The following is a 17,841-nucleotide window of genomic DNA, read 5'->3' on the forward strand; positions in this document are numbered from 1 at the left end:
CAGCTAGCAGGTGTTGCTCAATCTCTCCCAGCCACGCGTACCGACAGGTTCGTCAGTGGATAGTAGCGTTAAACGAGCTCACAGCATGGGGACAAGATGCTTCATTCAGCTTTTGTGCGTGACTCTGTTGATGTTCTCCAATGGCAGGACAGGCGCAGGTGCCAGTGACATCATCGGTGGCAAAGGAGGCTGTGCTTCCGTGAAAAGCGGGTGAGTTTTATCGAGGCACTTAGAATTTAGGCTTGCTGTACAAAATCTTAACTACTATGTATTTGCCTAGAAGGGAGGTGGAGAAAGTATTATGTTTTTCTCTCTTTATAGTGTCTTGAAGAGTGTCTGTGGTGGTGTGTGAAGGTGTGTGTGTGTGTGTGTGTGTGTGTGTGCGTATGTATGTGTGTGCGTGCGTGCGTGTGCGTTTGTGTGTGTGTGTGTGTGTGTGTGTGTGTGTGTGTGTGTGTGTGTCCATGTTTGCATGTTTGTGTGTGTGTGTAACGTTTATCATTTACTGTTCTTTCAAATCAAGAAAATAAATTTGAGAGTCAGGATTTAGTCATGTTGGAAACTGACTTGAAGCAAACTTTAGTGCAGTCATAGGCTATTTCGCCGCGTCTAATCACTGTCGAATAAAAAATGTTACACCAACGCAACACTAACACTGCCCTGTCTACTGACTGCCTTTGCTTCAGAACTTGGACCGACACCTTCCGCCAGCTGGCGGGTTCTCCCTGGAAAATGCCCCAAACCACCTGGGAGCACCTGGAGCGACTGCAGACAGCTCAGGCGCTGTCGGAACGGATCAAGTGGAGCCTGGAACATCCGGATATAGGTAGGAAATGATAGTGCATTTCCTCCAAACTTGAGGATGATTACTGAGCGACTGGATTTGGATTTGTGTGATTTTACTATAACGTTAATGCACGCTACAAGACAGAATACACTCACCCACTCTCACTCACTCACTCACTCACTCACTCACTCACTCACTCACTCACTCACTCACTCACTCACTCACTCACGCACTCACTCACGCACTCACTCACTCACTCAAAGGAAACACACTAAGTACAAAATGCAGAAATGATATACAAAGTTTTGTTGATAAATCGCGCATGCTATTTGTAAAAAAAAACAGGAGGTTTGTTTGTGAGTGTTTGTGTGTGTGTGTGTGTGTGTGTGTGTGTGTGTGTGTGTGTGTGTGTTAGAGTGAGTTTGTGTGTGTCTGCATCTGTGTGTGCGTGCGTGTGTGTGTGTGTGTGTTCGTGCGTGCGCGCGCGCGTGCGTGCGTGCGTGAGCGCGCAAGTCAAGGGTAATCTATGGGCCCCTGGCGACGCCATTATATTGGGATACCTGTAATTTACATTTTGTATCTTCGCTATGTGAAGTGGCACCGTGAAAAAAAAAACTTAAGCTTGTGCAACTTTTGACATAGCCTGGGTACCATTCTCCGCTGGTCGGCTTTGGGGTGCTTTACCCGGCCCAGTGCTAAGGCACCGACCTGCTTGTGTCACATTGTCTGATTAGCTGCCCTTTGAGATTTGGCCGCCAGAGCTTTTAGCCGACCTTTGGAGTTTACGCGCGCGACGAAATTAACCTAACCCCGTAAGAACTCCCCCGCCCTGTACCAATTTACTGCACGGGCGGCCACCCCTACACCGACGAAGAGCAACTCAAGCGCCTCGATGGTATGGTATCCAGGCTACTTTTGACACAGGTTCACAGTGTTTATGTTTACTGATTACAGATTGCTCGGCCATTTTCTCGCGACTGAAAGGGGCAGCCAGCAGCGGCGTGTATCTCATCCGCCCGGCGGGGGCAAACCAGTCGGTCCCCGCCTACTGTCGCATGGAGGGCGGGCAGGGCTGGACCGTGCTGCTGCGGAGGCAGGACGGCTCCGAGGACTTCTACCGCACCTGGGACGACTACAAGCGCGGCTTCGGCAACCTGACCGGGGAGTTCTGGCTCGGCAATGACATCATCCACCTGCTGACCAACCAGGCCAGGTAGCTACTTCAATTGCTGCAGAGTTTCATTTCTTATCTATTTTTTGTTTAGTTATTATTGCTTTCATGAAAAATGGAGCTCGTGGTATAATTTTTGGTGTGTCTCTATGTGTGTTTGTGTTTGTGCTTCCGGATATTTGTGATCGGTATAACTTAAGAACCTCTGGATTGTAATAATATTTTGTTTGTGGATTGGGGTTGGGAAGATGAAGGCCAGGGTCGATTTCGGGCCCCTGGTGTGTGATTTTGGTACTGCAGAGTAACGTTCGGTTTTTGTATCTTATGGCCTGGACGTGCTATGGTCTTGTTCATCAAATTGTTATCATTTCCTTGCTTCTTCAGTTGTACAGATAGTTAGTGATCAGTGATTTATTTGTTATTTTCATACTATTTATATCACTTTTGTTAATCTACTTCTAATTTGTTATTTGTCCAGTTATTATCCTTTAGTTGCTGTAGATATCAGTTGTTAGTCATTTGTCGTTATAGTTACATTCTTTATCTATTCTTAATCTTTTGTACGATGTTGTACTTATTCAGTTGCATCTGTTATCATTCATGTATCAGTTTAGCTGTTCTACTTATTATATGTTCCGTAATGAGCCTGACTAAATCGCGCTCCTAGCGGCCGTCTCGGGGTCATTGACTCCAGTCAGCGAAAGATTTAGTTCCGTAGTCATTGGAAGCACCTTTGTTTCACCATCTTCAGCTATTGTCGTACTACGGCATCGATATTTTGGTAAACTATTAAGCAGTGGAGGTCCACGTGCAGACCAGATAGGTACAGTGTATGTGCCTTTAGCACCCAGCGCTTTCTATCCTCATTTCTATCCTCATTTCATGAACTTGTATTTCATCACAGGAGCAAGCTGCGGGTGGACTTGGAGACGTGGGGCGGAGACGTGACCTACGCCCTTTACCGCACCTTCTCCGTCTCGGACGAGGCCTCGGCGTACAAGCTGACGGCCGGGGACTACAGCGGGACCGCCGGCGACGCTCTCTTGTTCAGCAACGGAAACGCCTTCGTCACACGGGACAGGGACACCGTCTTCGGCCAGAAGGCAAAGGACTTTAAAAGCGCAGGGTGGTTGTACATGTCGTATTTCCCTAACCTACTCGGCGTGTACTACACGCCGCAAACCGTGCCGACATCGACACAGCCCGACAAGATGCTCCTTGATTCTATCAGATGGTATCAAAGGAACCGCGGGCGTCACCCGTTACTGAAGTTTGTTGAGATGAGAATCGCTCCTGAGGTGACATAAATGGTGTTTTCAGATGTTTGTACCTCTCTGGGCCTGGCCACATTTGTGTAAGATTGTAGTGATTCATTAGCCTGTGTTAGGTTAACGTCACATATCATCCCGGGGCCCGCCTGGGCTCGAAAAGACCGATATCCAAGACAACAAAACCCAAACCGGGCCGGTGTGACAGGGATTTCGCCCCCCCCCCGCGATCTCGCCCCCCGGGGGGCGAGATCGCTAGCGTTTTCGCCCCCCTCTGGCGTTTTCGCCCCCCCCCCCATCCCAGCGTTTTCGCCCCCCCTAGGAATATCCTTCCCGTTTTCTAGAGTGTTCGGTTGAAGCTTAATCCTATTGCTGTGATAATGATTAGCACTGTCTTGTTACCTACTTTTGTATATATATATATATATACTTTTGTATATATTTACCTACTTTTTACATAGCCTTAAGATACTTAACTTGCAGCTTGTTACTGCATATTAATCGAGCTACCTGGAACAATATATACGTGACACCTTAGTATGTTAAGATGAGATACAGTACCTGTGAAGCCGATCCTACCTGGTTGGGTGCAAGCACACTTTGCATTGAAATAAAACAGATACATTTTTGTTGTCATTTTGTGGTGACTTTTATTAACATCACGAACGTATATTAACATATGCATATCAACACACCTGTTGCTGAGTTGTAACAAAACTGGTAAATATTTGCCAATCAGCACAGAGGTATACACACCTGTCTATGAGTTGAAACAAATTGTGATGTTCAAAACTAACAGCTAAATACATCCTTATCAACATACATGTACAGGTAAGCACACCTGTTCCTGTGCTGATAATACTAACCGGTGTTCAATACACAACTGTATCCGAATTGAAACAAAACCAACAGGTAAATACATGCTAATCAACATACAGGTAAACACACCTGTTCAAGGGCTGTTCTGGAGTTCAAAACTAACGGGTAAATATAGGGATTATCAATATACAGGTAAACACACCTGTTTCGAGTTGAAAAAAACTAACAGTTGAATATATGCTAATCACCATAAAGGTATGCGCACCTATTCCTGCACCTGTTCAATACAAACAGGTAAATACACACTTCTCATTAACAGCTACGCGCACCTGTTCCTCTGCTGTTAGAATACTAACAGGTAAATACACACTTCTCATTAACAGCTATGCGCACCTGTTCCTCTGCTGTTAGAATACTAACAGGTAAATACACACTTCTCATTAACAGCTATGCGCACCTGTTCCTCTGCTGTTAGAATACTAACAGGTAAATACAAACTTCTCATTAACAGCTATGCGCACCTGTTCCTCTGCTGTTAGAATACTAACAGGTAAATACACACTTCTCATTAACAGCTATGCGCACCTGTTCCTCTGCTGTTAGAATACTAACAGGTAAATACACATGGAAGGGAAGGGGGGGGGGCGAAAACACTAGCGATTTCGCCCCGGGAAGGGGGGGGGGCGAAAACACTAGTAGCGATTTCGCCCCGGGAGGGGGGGCGATATCACTAGCGATTTCGCCCCGGGAGGGGGGGCGAAATCACCAGAGGGGGGCGAGATGGGGGGGCGAAATCGCTAGTGATCCTGCCCCCGGGGGGGGGCGAAAACACTAGTGATTTTGCCCCCGGGGGGGCGATATCACGGGGGGGCGAGAACGCTGTCACACCGGACATAATTCAACAGCTTGTCTTGTGCATATTTATCGACATAAACCTTAATCTTCCGTTTTCCAAAACAGCCCGGACGAGTGCTGGGTAGGAAATGTGACATAGGCCTTACAGAATTCCTAGGGTCTGACCATTGTTGGGGCTGATAGAAGCTTGATTTAGTCAGGCTTTACATTTCATGTATAACACTGCCACATGTCAATTTCGACATTAATTTTCATAAGCAGTATAATCCTAGCAAACGTCAGAGGTTGAAATATTTCGTCCTCTTTTCTAAATTTCATTTTTGACGAAACTGTCTGTGCACATACACTGCATTGTATGTGCTAGTATAGATGCTGAGGTAATATTTCCTTAGTGCAACATTTTTCTACACTACATAGCATGAAATTAAGTTAAGTGCTGTCTCCAGGACCCGCCCCTCGCTCCAGGGCCGAAAAGTTTCTTATTGTGACGGAAAATGAAACCACCCCGTCGGCACCAAAAAATCTTAACTAGAATTGCTGAAAACATTACTGTAAGCTTAGAATGATAAATTGAAAACGAAAATGGTGTCCCTATGAGTGGGTTCACATGTGCGTATATATTTAGGCCCGAATGAGGTCCTTATGGAATTCTTATTAGCCTCTACCAGGCTGCACAGGGTGCTGGCAAAATAGACCGATAACAATCCAGAGTGGTTAACTGGCCGAGGAGTATGTTTGGAGCCTAGCTAACTCCTCTTGCATGTTATCTGTCTATATACATTTGTTGAATTTCTATACCATCTTTCCAGCAGCCTGTGGGGCCTGGCAGAGGGTATTAATACAGTCGATACCGGCGGACTTGCCATATGCACACGTGTGAACTCGTCCAAACAATGATTGAGATGGACAAAAGTAGAATAGAGCTCGAGACAGCCCTTAGCATAATTGATGACGACGTATACAAGTAATCTTTGTGGTAGACCAATTTGCCTGGAAATTTAAATTATTTTTGGTCACATCGTACCTGAGATGGCTGACATATTCTTGGGTAACTACTCCCCGAGCTAGTGCATTCCGCATACTTCAGACATGATGAACTCAGCATATCACACAAACTGTAGTGTTTTGAATTCTAGTTGCTGTTGGAAGTATGCTTAATAAATTTCTGGTGCATTATTGAGCTCTAGATGAAAGTCTGTCAGGGAAAGTCTTCTAACGGAGTTCTTTCCATGACAGGCAGTGATTGTGATGTTGAAATTGATTTCAATAAAGAATTTACTGGAATTAACTTGTATCCAGTGATTACCGAGGTGGAGTTTGCATGGGCGTCTGCGTGTGCATGTGTCTGTGTGTCTGTGCGCGTGTGTGTGCACGCACGCGTGTGTATGTGTGTGAGTTTGTGTGTGTGCGCGCGCGCGCGTCTGTTTTTGTGCGTGTATGTGTGTGCGTGCGCGAGCGCGCCTGTGTGTCTGTCTATCTGCCTGTCTGTGCATCTGTGTCTGCGCGCGCGCTCGTGTGTTTACAAAACTGATGATGCAAATACACGGATTCTACTTGCTCTAATAGGTACACTGATACCGTTCAAAAGAACACGTAAAACCGCCTGAGGGCATATTTCTGCTAACAAATTGATCGACAGACTACGCGAGTGACTAACAGCGCCGTCCAGTGGATATTGATACCATTGCAGCTGCTGCCGCGCATGCGTTCTCCATCACGGGGCAACAGGTTGTAGCGCAAACAAAAGAAGTGATTAAACAAACTGTCATCCTATCCCTGCTGACCCCGCAGCCTTTCTTGTTGTAGAGACAGAACCGTCGAGAAGTCGTGCGCCCAAAAGTGGCGAAATCACGGCAGATTTTCTGTTATAGCGGCGTAGCCGGGTGTAGCTATAACAGGTGGAACGCCCAAGACGACCCCACGAGACGCGCTTAAGGCATTCCATACGTTTTACGCCCGGGTGACAGCTGTGGTCGCTGTTCCGTGAGCTGGGACTGACTACAGGTAAGCCCTGATTAACTGGCATTCAGAACTTACAGACCCGATCGTCGATTCTGTAACCACGTTTTCAGTTCTTTCTTGTGACTCTCTGTGGGTGAAGTGACGAAGTCATCCCAGTCTAGCCGCTAGTGTGGTCAGTCGAGTTTTATGGTAACCAAATGTTACTGTTATAAGATTGTTGGAACAACACGCGGCGCCATATTTCCGCTTCTTGTTTGATTAAGGCCGCGCTATGTAAGTTACCGAGTCAGACGGCAACTCTCTTTATAAATTTGAACTGGGTTTCTTACACACAGCTTTTGACAGCGTTTCGCCCTTTTAGCTAAACCTGTAAAAGTCAGAACTTGTGTTTTATGCAACGCGGGCTCGCAATCGAGTTTGGGGAATATGAGTTGACATAACCTGTACAAATATTGACAAGTTTTCTCCCCCGCCGTGTACAAAGCCTGATAAGAAGTAGCGTTTTAGGGAGCACTAGTGTTAGGTAGGGAGGTAGGGTGGTGTTACATACGAAACATCACGGTTTACTACGAACCACTCAAGAACTTAATTTAAAAGCAGAGTTGGAATTCGGCTCATTCTCAGTGTTAAACCTCTGTTTTTGCAACATTGGTATACTCTTTGTTGATATTGTATCTTTTAACAGTACTACATGAAGGATAGTATTTTTCATTGTATCTCTTAACACGAGTTCTTGTTGAACCTACCGGGCAGTATATGGTAGGATACAAAATAGACACACACAAGTTCGTGAAGAAGTGGGCATATAAAGAATGGAATTTTTTTCTTGCGTGGGCCTCTGTGTTACGAGGTGCTTACCTACAGAATTCGGCTAGATAGCGCAGCCATAGAGACAGCAAACATGTCTGAATGACCCCGCTAATAAAGATAATACAGCGGACTAAGCAAATTAGGGAAAGCTATGTAGGGTGTCCTGCACTTTCTCTTACCACCTTCTCTTTCAACCTCCTTGCTCTTACCCTATCCCTTGAAATAGAATTTCAACGAAAGAAATATCTCCATGGAAAGGGATAGTAATTACATGTAGACAGCGTATCTGTTGGTACGAAATCCAAGCATCACCTCGACATAGTGCGTGTATTCAAGCATGACAATGTTGTGAAAGACAAAACCGTCTGCGCTTAATTCATTCAGTTCTATTTAAGTGCAGCCAACTAAAAAGCCACACTCACAATCGCTTTGCGCTCGGATACAAACGTCTTTTCTTATGGGTAAAGCTGGTACAAAAATCCAATAACACCCAGAAAAGTAAATAGATTTAGGTTTTGAATCTAAAAGAATCGCTGTTGTTCTTTACCCACTTTCTAACGTCACATCATTTTGCTACGACAAAAAAACAGTACTGAAATGGAAAGAAATGTCATTCCGTTTTTCATCATAGTAAGACTATTTTGTTACAGTTTACTTAAAAGTATGGTCGACTCATGGATCCCTCTATTATCATCTTATCTAAAGATCAGATGCTAAATAGTCCCATGGTGTGTGTAAAATGTTCCCAAGACTGTTAGGAAATATCAACATCGACTGTACAAAGCCGGGGAGGTTTTAGGTATACATTAAGTTACAAATTAACATTTTACACCGTCTCTCTATTCACGATATAGATTTAAAGTTTCACAAACATTTAGTCCTTGCCATCAAATAAAGAGGTTTGAATGTTTATTGTGGAGCCCTTTCAGGTGGGTTTGTAGACGAATAACTTATTTGAAGAAAAAGGAGAGTAATCTTCTGAAAGAAAATATTAGAAAGCAACTTCTTGTGAGCACGTCTGCGTTCTTGGAGTCTATATTCACATTGGCAGTTACAAACGCACATTATTTTGGTCAGGCGTCTCTTCGTGATTTATTAACCAAGACGTATAATTCATTGCGTGGTGACACGAAGTGGTTACGTTTACAATACGTTTATTGAAATCGTGTATGAAATATAACTCTGTTGTCCCTCTGTTTCGTTCTGATAAGAACAATCCCTTTTATGCGAGGTCTTTCTCTTTAACACATAAATCAAGTAGGTGTTGTCGGAGATATATACGATGCTGTCCTCTCCCTAGTCCGTGCCAGTGGTGGCGGATAGAAAGTGTAATAAAAGATAGAAGCCCATTTTAGTCTGTGACAACTCCAGAAAAGCATCGTGGACCATATTTTGTCTGTGATAACATTATTCGCCCCACCCTATTCCCTACCAGAAATCGTGGAGCGACAATCGCCCGGGAAGCCTGCATATCCTTATTTCTTGTTTCGATGCGATGCCTTTATTTCCCCCTCCCAGTTCATCACATGGCCTAACATGATCATTGTGTACTTCATGTCATTCTATATTCATAATCTGCATATGTACTAAGTTTGATACTTGTTTTAGTTATTAGGATGATAAGTTTGTTTCTTCTTTTTTTGCCATACATTGTACCGTGTACGATCGTTGCGCAATAAAGTTCTTCTTCTTCTGTAACTGTTGTTGCCATACATCATTCGTAGCTTGGGAAAATGACAGCTCAGAGACGACGGTATTCTGTTGTTGCCATACATTGTATCATGTACAATTGTCGTGTAATGAAGTTCTTTATGATATTATCTTTCCCTGTCCCCAGACAGCCATGGTGGAGCGACAGTCGGCGAAGAAGCCGTATGACACGCAGTCGTCCTGGTCCTCCCCTCACAGCACCGCCAGCGGCCGTGACGACAGGCGCTTCGGCTACCAGAAGCTCACCAGCTACGAGATCGACCAGACCGTGGAGCGGCTGCACAGCGGGCGGCTGAAGTACCACGACGTCGCCGAGCAGAGGAACAGACCGCGCCCGAGGGACAACTCTGACCCGGAGCTGGTGAGCCAGATCACAGAGAGGCTGACGAGAGACGCGTCCGCCAAGGCCACGGACCAGAGACGGGTCCACGACGAACCCATGAGGAACATGGGCACGGTCAATTCGTACGCCTGGAAGGGGTGGAACTGACGGGAAAACAGGACAAAAGCAATAATGAGTGAAGACCTTTATTGTCCATTTTTGCCAAACCGAGCAGGGTATATAGTTCACAACAAAGACAAAGCATACATGTAAAAAAAGTATCATAGATCTAGTCAAGGAGCTTTCTAGTCTAAGTCTGATTCTTCTTGCTTCTTGGCAATATTGAAACAAATAGGATTGTATGGTTTAGTTTCGTTTTAAATGGCTGTTTGCAAGCATGTAGATATTGTAAAAAAAAGCAAGGCAAGAATACAGTCTTGTTCTCCCTTTGTGCTGTCTCTTTCTAACCTGGATGACAGACCCCCTACATCTATAATATCTATCGTGTCTAGCTATGCGAAAGTTTCATTGAGGGCATCTTATCCCTAGAGCCAGGATCTTGCCTGTGTACTAGGCCCTGGAAACCATCTGGAATCTAGGCTATCTATTCCTGACGACTCTTTAACCCTATTCAGACCGGGCTTTTTTGGTCATCCCTGGACCGGGGGGGGGCTTTTGAGGCCCTCCACTTTGAGGTCCTATAACTCTAAAACGACGTGCCGTAGGGCCACTAAATTTTTAGGACATGATATCGACATAATATCTGACAAGTCCTTGACGTTTGACGTTACGTTGACGTAAGATGACGTAATGATGACGTCATCAATTTGATTATATTGGCCGGACCCATGAAAAAAGGGTATTCTCAGAAAACTTCAAGTTATTCTACAAAAATGTAACAACAAGTGCAGATAACAGAATAATAATGTTTATTACGACTTGCGTTGCCAATAGCAACATCAATGACGTCAAAATGACGTCATAAAATGACGTCATACACATCTAAGATACCAGTTGGACTCCACCATATTATATCCATCACCTTGAATTTTTAAAAATACTTTTTTTTGCAACAAATAATCACAAAGGGCAATGGAAATAGACTAAATACATTCATTTAGATGGTTTTTGATGAAAAAATACCAGGTAGTTATAAATTTTAAGGGATAATTAGCTCGTTATTCTTGATCAGGCCATACGGTCCGCCATCTTGGATTTTAGACTGATGACGTCATCAAATTAGCATAATTTATGCATATATAATTATGAAAGATATGCTAGATAATATAAGATTTTATTTATGTAACAAAATAGCAGTAATATAGCAAATAAATGTGAAAAATACATTGTTAGAACCAAAAATAGTGATTCTTGGCAAAACAGCCTGTCAACAAACGGTTGCCATGGCAACACGAAAATATGGAAAATTTTTTTAAACTTCGTAAAATTGTTGCCAACAATATTTTAGGAAAACTCACCAAATTTGGTGGCCCTAGCGTAAGCCGTTCTGGCGTTATAGGACATCAAAGTAGGCGCGGGCCTCAAAAGCCCCCCCCCGGTCTGAATAGGGTTAAGGCGGAGTGACTGACTAGTAACTTGCGCAAGATACCATGACAGTACAAAGTGTTGTGTATACTTCGTAGAATGCTAGTCAGAGGCACATATGTGTGAATGCATTACATTATATAGACTGTGGCATAAACGCACACTGCTTATTTTGATCCAACGATACTAAACCACAGGCGTTTATAATACTAGTAGTGAACTCCCGTGTTTGTTCTAGTGTATATATGGTAGATAGAGTAACCCGCGGCCGTGTGACATAATGTACGATATATTCGTACTCACGTATTTCACGAATATACGAGAGAAGACCAATAGTTCGTTTTGCAGCAATAAAGTGATAGCTTTATGATTCTGTGTCCAAGGATAATTGCCTTTTTAAACAAGGAGAATTGCCTCTTAAATTAAGAAGCCCTTGAAACACAGCAAAGACGCCGTATTGTTTTAAAATACCTTTGGTGTGAAGATTATATCTTCGCAAGATAACTCAAGAAGGACCAAGAAGTCGGCTGGACCTTTACTATGTCGTATGTTGGTAGGTGTTGACAAAATAACGAAATTAGATTTTGGGCCCCCTAGTGGCTTCCCTTCGTTGGAAGAAAGTGTGAAGGGGTGCTTTCTACGTCTTTAATGACGTCCAGTCCTGCGCGACATCTGGCGGATCCTGGTTTGTCTGCATTTCGTCGAACTCGGTGTCGCCTCTTGAGGGATGACGTGACCTAATCTCCAAGCAGATCCTACGGTAGCATAAGATAGTATCAAAAGTTGGCAAAGGAGAGAAGCCGGCCTAGAAGTGTACCTATACCCTATACTTTGACCAGAAATATCTATTGACAAGTTATTTCAAGTAGTGTGGCCTGATATTTGTATATACAACAAGTTTTTTTGTCTATTTATTAATCTTGTAGGGTAGTCAAGTGGTACTTGTACCCTGTACTTTGTGTCTCCAACAATGCCGGCCAATTTGCAACACCAGTGGCGACTGGAGTGACTAAAGTTAAGATGCTTGCATTGTTCACAGAATGCTGAGTCTTTAGTGTAAGGTTTGTTTGGTCAAGGGTAGGGGCTGCGGCGGAATTTGACCCTTAGTTCACAATTGTGTTACTGTTTGGCAGGTAAATTTGTAAGGCGTATTTTTTTTTTCGTGTAGCAAGATCACACTGAACTCCTGGGTCTTAATGAAGGAAAATTTCTGCTGTCAGGCGAAAAACAAATTTCTCTCCTGTAAAACTAGAGGAAACAGTCGGTACGAGATTGATCGTTAAGTTACAGAATGGTCTCGTGTAATTACGTAACGGGTTAATCAATTTGTTTTCGTCTGCCAAATCGTTCAATTGTCTCTTCACAAAAGCAGGTCAAACTGTTGCCAGAGTGACTTCTAAGTGACACACCAGAAAAACTATACAGGTTTACCGGCGCCAGGGCCAGGTACAGCGCGTTACCCGATACCTGCCGGCCTATCCGGTAACCTAGCAACAATTGAATAGCCTACAAATAGCGTTCGCGCAAGGGTTGGATTTCTTACCCCCATTGAACTACACTTAATCTACAATCCTTAGTCTTCCAGGCGGCCGAGGTGTGTAAGGCGCAGCGAGCCCTACCACTCGAAATGTCGAGTGCTGTAGAACTGTCTCTGACTTCACCGACGCTGCCCAGGTAGAGGCATGAACGTCTTACGTCCCCAGCGTCTGCGTGTGGACGGACAGGAGCTCTCCATACCCCGACAGAGCACCCCGGCTAGCCCGGTAAGAAGGGAACGTGGCGTGCCGATAGCTATAGACAGTATAGCCGTACCGGAATCTGGTACTCAAACGCTTGTATGGCCCTTGCAAGTTGCAACAGTAATCGCTGCTTATCGGTGACGTTGTGCTTGGTGCTTTATGGCCATGTAGCGAAGATTTTACTGTAGGGAGGCTATAGTACTTCCATTTGTGAGCTACAACTCAAGTTACCTTTGGTAAGGGTTGTGAAACGACATGTTTTAAGAAGAAACATGTTATACCGTAAGGTTCGATAGATTGGTGTGATTGACAGATCGAAGTTTACGTGCAATTGCTCACACAAAAATTTCTGACGTTGAAGACTTGTCTTTGTATCGGACGAACTATCACTGTAGAATAAGGCAGGATTGTATTGTTGTAATTATCTAGTTTGTGACATCCGAAGAACGAACCAAACGGTAGTGAGGTTTGACTGAAACTAATATGTAAGTTTACACCTTTGTCACAAAAGATATGTTAGTCGTGGTATGTTTGTCCCATAACCTAACCCTGTGTAAACTAAAGGGGTATGATTGTGTTCTTTTGTGTATCTTAAGGCATGGTAGAAAAGGGGGTGTCTGTATTTCGCGCCAGGAACATTTATTCTAAACAGTCAAATAAACAATGCGTTGTTCAATACCAATCGACACAACAACCCATGGGACAACGTCTCACACACATTTGAAGTGTTTACATAAAACTATCGTTTTCAGATATATACTGAAATGATGATGCCTTGAGCTTTGACACTGCCATAGAATCAGAGTTTTTAATCATAATCTAAGGCAAGATTATCATCTGTAATCATCTAAGAATAAGCAGAAATATTTCTTCAAAATTAAAGTTGACAGACCGTCACCCAAATGTCGTTGGAATAAAACACTGCGATGTGTTCCGTGTACAAAAATGTTGTTATCCACATTATGATACAATTCAGTGAGCGTTTTTGTCTTGAAACTTTCGCAGTTACGACGCCAGACCAGTCGAGATGAGTGTTCATCCTCACCAGAGGACCCCCAGTACGCCCCAGAAGCCGAGCAGGGGGAGTCACCGGTGGCACATTTCCCAGAAGAGACGGAGGAACCCACCGAACCAATAGTGGTCGACTATCGGGCGGAACTGTACAAAGATCCCGACAGAGGGTATTTAACTCTTGACTTGAGCAACAAAAATCTTGAGACAATTCCTCAAGAAGTGTTTGAGATCAAAGAAATCGAGGGATTGCTCCTCCAAGACAATGATCTAGAGTCGTTGCCAGGTGAAATCGGAACGTTGCCAAACCTTAGATACTTGAATGTTTCAAATAATCACAGACTGGAAGACCTACCAGACGAGGTTGGTAACGCACAAAAGTTGGCACACATCAGTCTCATTCACTGCAGTCTCCAACAGATTCCGGCAGTCGTGTTGAGTTTGAAGGGGCTGGACATACTAGACCTCGACAGAAACAAGTTGCAATCCATTCCCGACGATATCTCTAACTTACAGGTCTTGCGTGAACTTTGGTTGACCGGTAACCAATTGGAGTCGTTACCAGACTCAATCGGTTTGCTGATGAACCTTCAGAAACTCGGTCTCTCTAGGAATAAGCTGACGTCACTCCCGGACGAGCTCGGAAATCTTCTCTTCCTGCGGGAGCTGTGGCTGAGGGATAACAAGCTGATGACGCTGCCTGCATCGATCGGAGAGATGGTGAACCTGCTGCGGCTGAACCTGGAGGAAAACAAGCTGACGTACCTGCCGGAGGAGATGGGGAAGATGGAGAGCCTCCTCGTGCTGAGGTTGGAGGGAAACAACCTGAGGAGTATCCCAGCACAGGTGAGTCAACGAGAGGCCTCACCAGGAAATATTATAAAGGTGCACAACTCAAATTTCGGGCTTAGTTATAAAGTACAAAATCTTTCATGAAGGACACCCAGTAGCGTTAGGTAAGAGAGAGGAAAAAACATGGACAATTGAGCTTGACCTGAGGTATTTGGGTCAACTTGCCTTGCCAAAAGTCGGATCCCTTTATTTCTAGATGAAATGCGAATGGAATCCTCGGCAGACATTTTGACAATGTCTTCGTAGGTTCCATGTAAGTAAAACGCCATGCGCAGTTCACCTTTGTTTTCCTCGCCGCTTTCCTGCTGATTTTGATAAGAACGTCGACTGTCATGACCACAATGACTTGAAATTTGGTGAATACACTTATTATTACACGCGTGTGGTCATCATCATTCTCCTCTCCCTATCATCATCATCTTTCAAATACTGTCATTGTTCATTCAGCATCTACTTTCGCTATTCTAAGTCTTTTTTTTTTTTTTACTTCATTACAGATTGGCCAATTGAGCAATCTCGAAGAGCTGGGTCTGTCAGAAAACAAGTTGGTCAAGTTACCGGAGGACGTTTGCAATCTTGAGAATCTTAAAGAGCTAGCGGTGAGTATCAATAAGTCTTTCAGAATTAGCTACCGGTACTTCTAATGTGTAGAATATAGATACTAAAATCTGCGAAACATTTAAGGATGGACTTAAATGTAGCTGACGTACTTGCGTGGATGAACTTTAGCCAACAACAAAGCTCTTTTTGGACTACATCTTACTGACTGAAAGTCCGTCTGATGCGCTCAACGGTGTAATTGCGTCCTTGAATATTTTACTTTCCGATTGTAAAACCAACAACCTTTTTTTCTTCTTCAAGATGGGGAAGAACAGGATCGAAGAGTTCCCTGAAGGTCTTAGCAGACTGTCCAACCTGGAAAGCCTGTTCGCCAACCAGAACCGCATCGCGTTCCTCCCGAGGGACATCGGCAAGCTCCGTTACCTCCGCGAACTGAGCATCGCCTCCAACGAGTTCGAAGACTTTCCCGAGGAGGTCTTAGACCTGACGTCACTAGAGAAGCTTTACCTCGGCCAATGGGGAGGAGGGGAGAAGTTCACTGTGATTCCGGAGGAGATCGGGACGTTGGTGAGGCTAAGAGTCCTGGGTCTGGACAGCAACGCTTTCCGGAACGTTCCGGACAGCATAGAAAACCTTCGTCATCTGAGGGAACTATACCTCGACCACAACAAGCTGGAGGCTCTACCAGATAACATAAGTTTTCTAAGAAACTTGAGGTCAGTTGTTACCCCCTGCGAAATTTCTAATAGTGGTCAGCTTGTAAATCAATTTTTCTACTAACACATGTCATCAATGTAAAACCTGTATCTAAATGTGATCCTTGTGAAAAGTACATGTCAACTCTACAATATTAAGTCCTAGGTTTTGTCTGCTGTATGTATATGGGCTTTAATTTGAAAAATGATCTTTCGCCTGACACAGGGAGCTAGACGTTGGAACAAACCGGCTGAAGCGACTCCCTACATGCCTAGACAAGCTCACACGTTTGAAGAAGTTCAACGTCGAGAAGAACCCACAGTTGGTCTACCCTCCGCAAGACGTCTGCAAGCAGGGCATCAAGGCCATCTTCTGTTTCTTAGAGGAGGATAGGAAGAAGAGGGAAGCAGAAGGTAGGCTCTCTAACCCAACGTCCGTCTTACCATTGTAAGTGCATGTTAGCCTCAACTAGGTCTTTATAGTATGTATGGGGGTACGGATAGTTGAATTCGGCAAAACGGGATTTATTAGCCATGCGAGTCCGTCTGCATGCAGGAAAGGTACATTTCCCACTCCAAGGCCGCAGGCTGTAATCCTTCTGCCAAGTCATCTGTCTATTGGCAGATTTCTACAATCTTTTCAGCAATCTATAGTCTCATATGTAGTGCAATAAGCTCGCAGTATAGCATACGTCAATCAATGCTAGGGTCACATGTCCAAACTGGTTTCAGTCCTGGCAGTTCGTTGGAACAAAAAGTATCAACACAACACAACACAACACACAAATCGTTGAAAAATAGTCATGAGCATATATTTTCAGTGAATTTGAATTCTATCTTTCCTTTCCTCGAACAGCCCAACCAGGTCCTGATTTTGAACAGTGATCAAGGAACACATGTTAACTGTCTGTGTTGTCATTATGCATGACAACTTTTTCAACATACGTATGCTTGTTCTACAAAGTTTCCTTTATCGTTTCAGAAATGCCGCGGGTCTTCAACAGACTGTCACTAAGGGTGGGGGCTCACCAGTGGAGACCCATCGCTCGGGAACTGGGGCTATCCGAGGCTAACATAGGGGCAATCAAGGTGCTTATCTGCATGATCAACAACCCTTCCGCGCACACATATGTATTTAGTACAACTCATATACACTGTAAAGACTTGGGATGACAAGAACATTTCAAGATTAGCAGTCAACCAAGTTTTTCTTAGCTTGGAATCCAGCCTTTGCTCTTCTCTCAATAGTCGCTACACCAACAAGTCTTCTAGTGACAGTAGGGAGTGGACAAAAGCAAGGGGGGTCGTACTTCAGGCTAGTTTAATTCTAGCTTGCTCTCCAGGATCTGACCATGTCATGATTCAATATTTGACTTCATCCACTTCTAAATGATATCACATTTTCTTTATCAAAAGGAAATCCTGAAGTTCTTCACAAATTTTTCTTTGTATCCATCCATTACAGGACAAAGCCAAGGAAGAAGACACAGCTGAGCTGGCTTTCCAGACCTTCATGCGCTGGCGTGGGAAGAACCCCAGCCGTGCAGACAAGACTGCACTTAGCAAACATCTTCAGGCTTTGGGAATGGGCAACCTGGTTACATGCTTAAAGGAGATGGACATTTGACTAGCCCAAGGCGCTTTTATCAACCCAAGGAGCTTTCGTTATTGATGATAGCTCCTTGATTAGCCTGGGATCACACAATCTCTTGCTGGGGATTATTTGGGAGGGGT

General features: G+C 44.2%; 3 protein-coding genes across 3 annotated transcripts; all 3 read left to right on the forward strand.

The window, feature by feature from the left end:
• Positions 1-513: 513 nt before the first annotated feature.
• LOC118410369 (ryncolin-1-like) lies at positions 514-3,420 on the forward strand. Its single transcript, XM_035812057.1, has 3 exons — positions 514-826; positions 1,742-2,000; positions 2,863-3,420. The coding sequence occupies exons 1-3, from the start codon at positions 631-633 to the stop codon at positions 3,263-3,265; spliced, it is 858 nt and encodes a 285-aa protein (XP_035667950.1). The 5' UTR covers positions 514-630; the 3' UTR covers positions 3,266-3,420.
• Positions 3,421-6,625: 3,205 nt separating this feature from the next.
• Positions 6,626-10,323, forward strand: LOC118410376. The gene is made up of 2 exons (XM_035812066.1): positions 6,626-6,904; positions 9,510-10,323. The coding sequence occupies exon 2, from the start codon at positions 9,516-9,518 to the stop codon at positions 9,870-9,872; it is 357 nt and encodes a 118-aa protein (XP_035667959.1). The 5' UTR covers positions 6,626-6,904; positions 9,510-9,515; the 3' UTR covers positions 9,873-10,323.
• Positions 10,324-12,170: 1,847 nt separating this feature from the next.
• Positions 12,171-17,803, forward strand: LOC118410355 (leucine-rich repeat protein SHOC-2-like). The gene is made up of 7 exons (XM_035812038.1): positions 12,171-13,012; positions 13,994-14,845; positions 15,349-15,450; positions 15,713-16,128; positions 16,334-16,521; positions 17,090-17,196; positions 17,573-17,803. Exons 1-7 carry the CDS (start codon positions 12,932-12,934, stop codon positions 17,732-17,734), a joined length of 1,908 nt encoding a protein of 635 aa, XP_035667931.1. The 5' UTR covers positions 12,171-12,931; the 3' UTR covers positions 17,735-17,803.
• Positions 17,804-17,841: the final 38 nt, after the last annotated feature.

This window comes from Branchiostoma floridae, chromosome 2 (assembly GCF_000003815.2).
Source record: "Branchiostoma floridae strain S238N-H82 chromosome 2, Bfl_VNyyK, whole genome shotgun sequence".
In the NCBI taxonomy this organism is placed as follows: Eukaryota; Metazoa; Chordata; class Leptocardii; order Amphioxiformes; family Branchiostomatidae; genus Branchiostoma; species Branchiostoma floridae.

Excerpts from the sequence above, each read along its gene's own strand:
- LOC118410355 (XM_035812038.1), top strand. The coding sequence starts at position 12,932 with ATGAACGTCTTACGTCCCCAGCGTCTGCGTGTGGACGGACAGGAGCTC. Across the intron at positions 16,522-17,089 it reads GAAGAAGAGGGAAGCAGAAG|AAATGCCGCGGGTCTTCAAC; the intron begins GTAGGCTCTCTA and ends TTATCGTTTCAG. Across the intron at positions 17,197-17,572 it reads CTAACATAGGGGCAATCAAG|GACAAAGCCAAGGAAGAAGA; the intron begins GTGCTTATCTGC and ends CATCCATTACAG.
- LOC118410369 (XM_035812057.1), top strand. The coding sequence starts at position 631 with ATGTTACACCAACGCAACACTAACACTGCCCTGTCTACTGACTGCCTT. Across the intron at positions 827-1,741 it reads CCTGGAACATCCGGATATAG|ATTGCTCGGCCATTTTCTCG; the intron begins GTAGGAAATGAT and ends TACTGATTACAG. Across the intron at positions 2,001-2,862 it reads CTGCTGACCAACCAGGCCAG|GAGCAAGCTGCGGGTGGACT; the intron begins GTAGCTACTTCA and ends ATTTCATCACAG.
- LOC118410376 (XM_035812066.1), top strand. The coding sequence starts at position 9,516 with ATGGTGGAGCGACAGTCGGCGAAGAAGCCGTATGACACGCAGTCGTCC.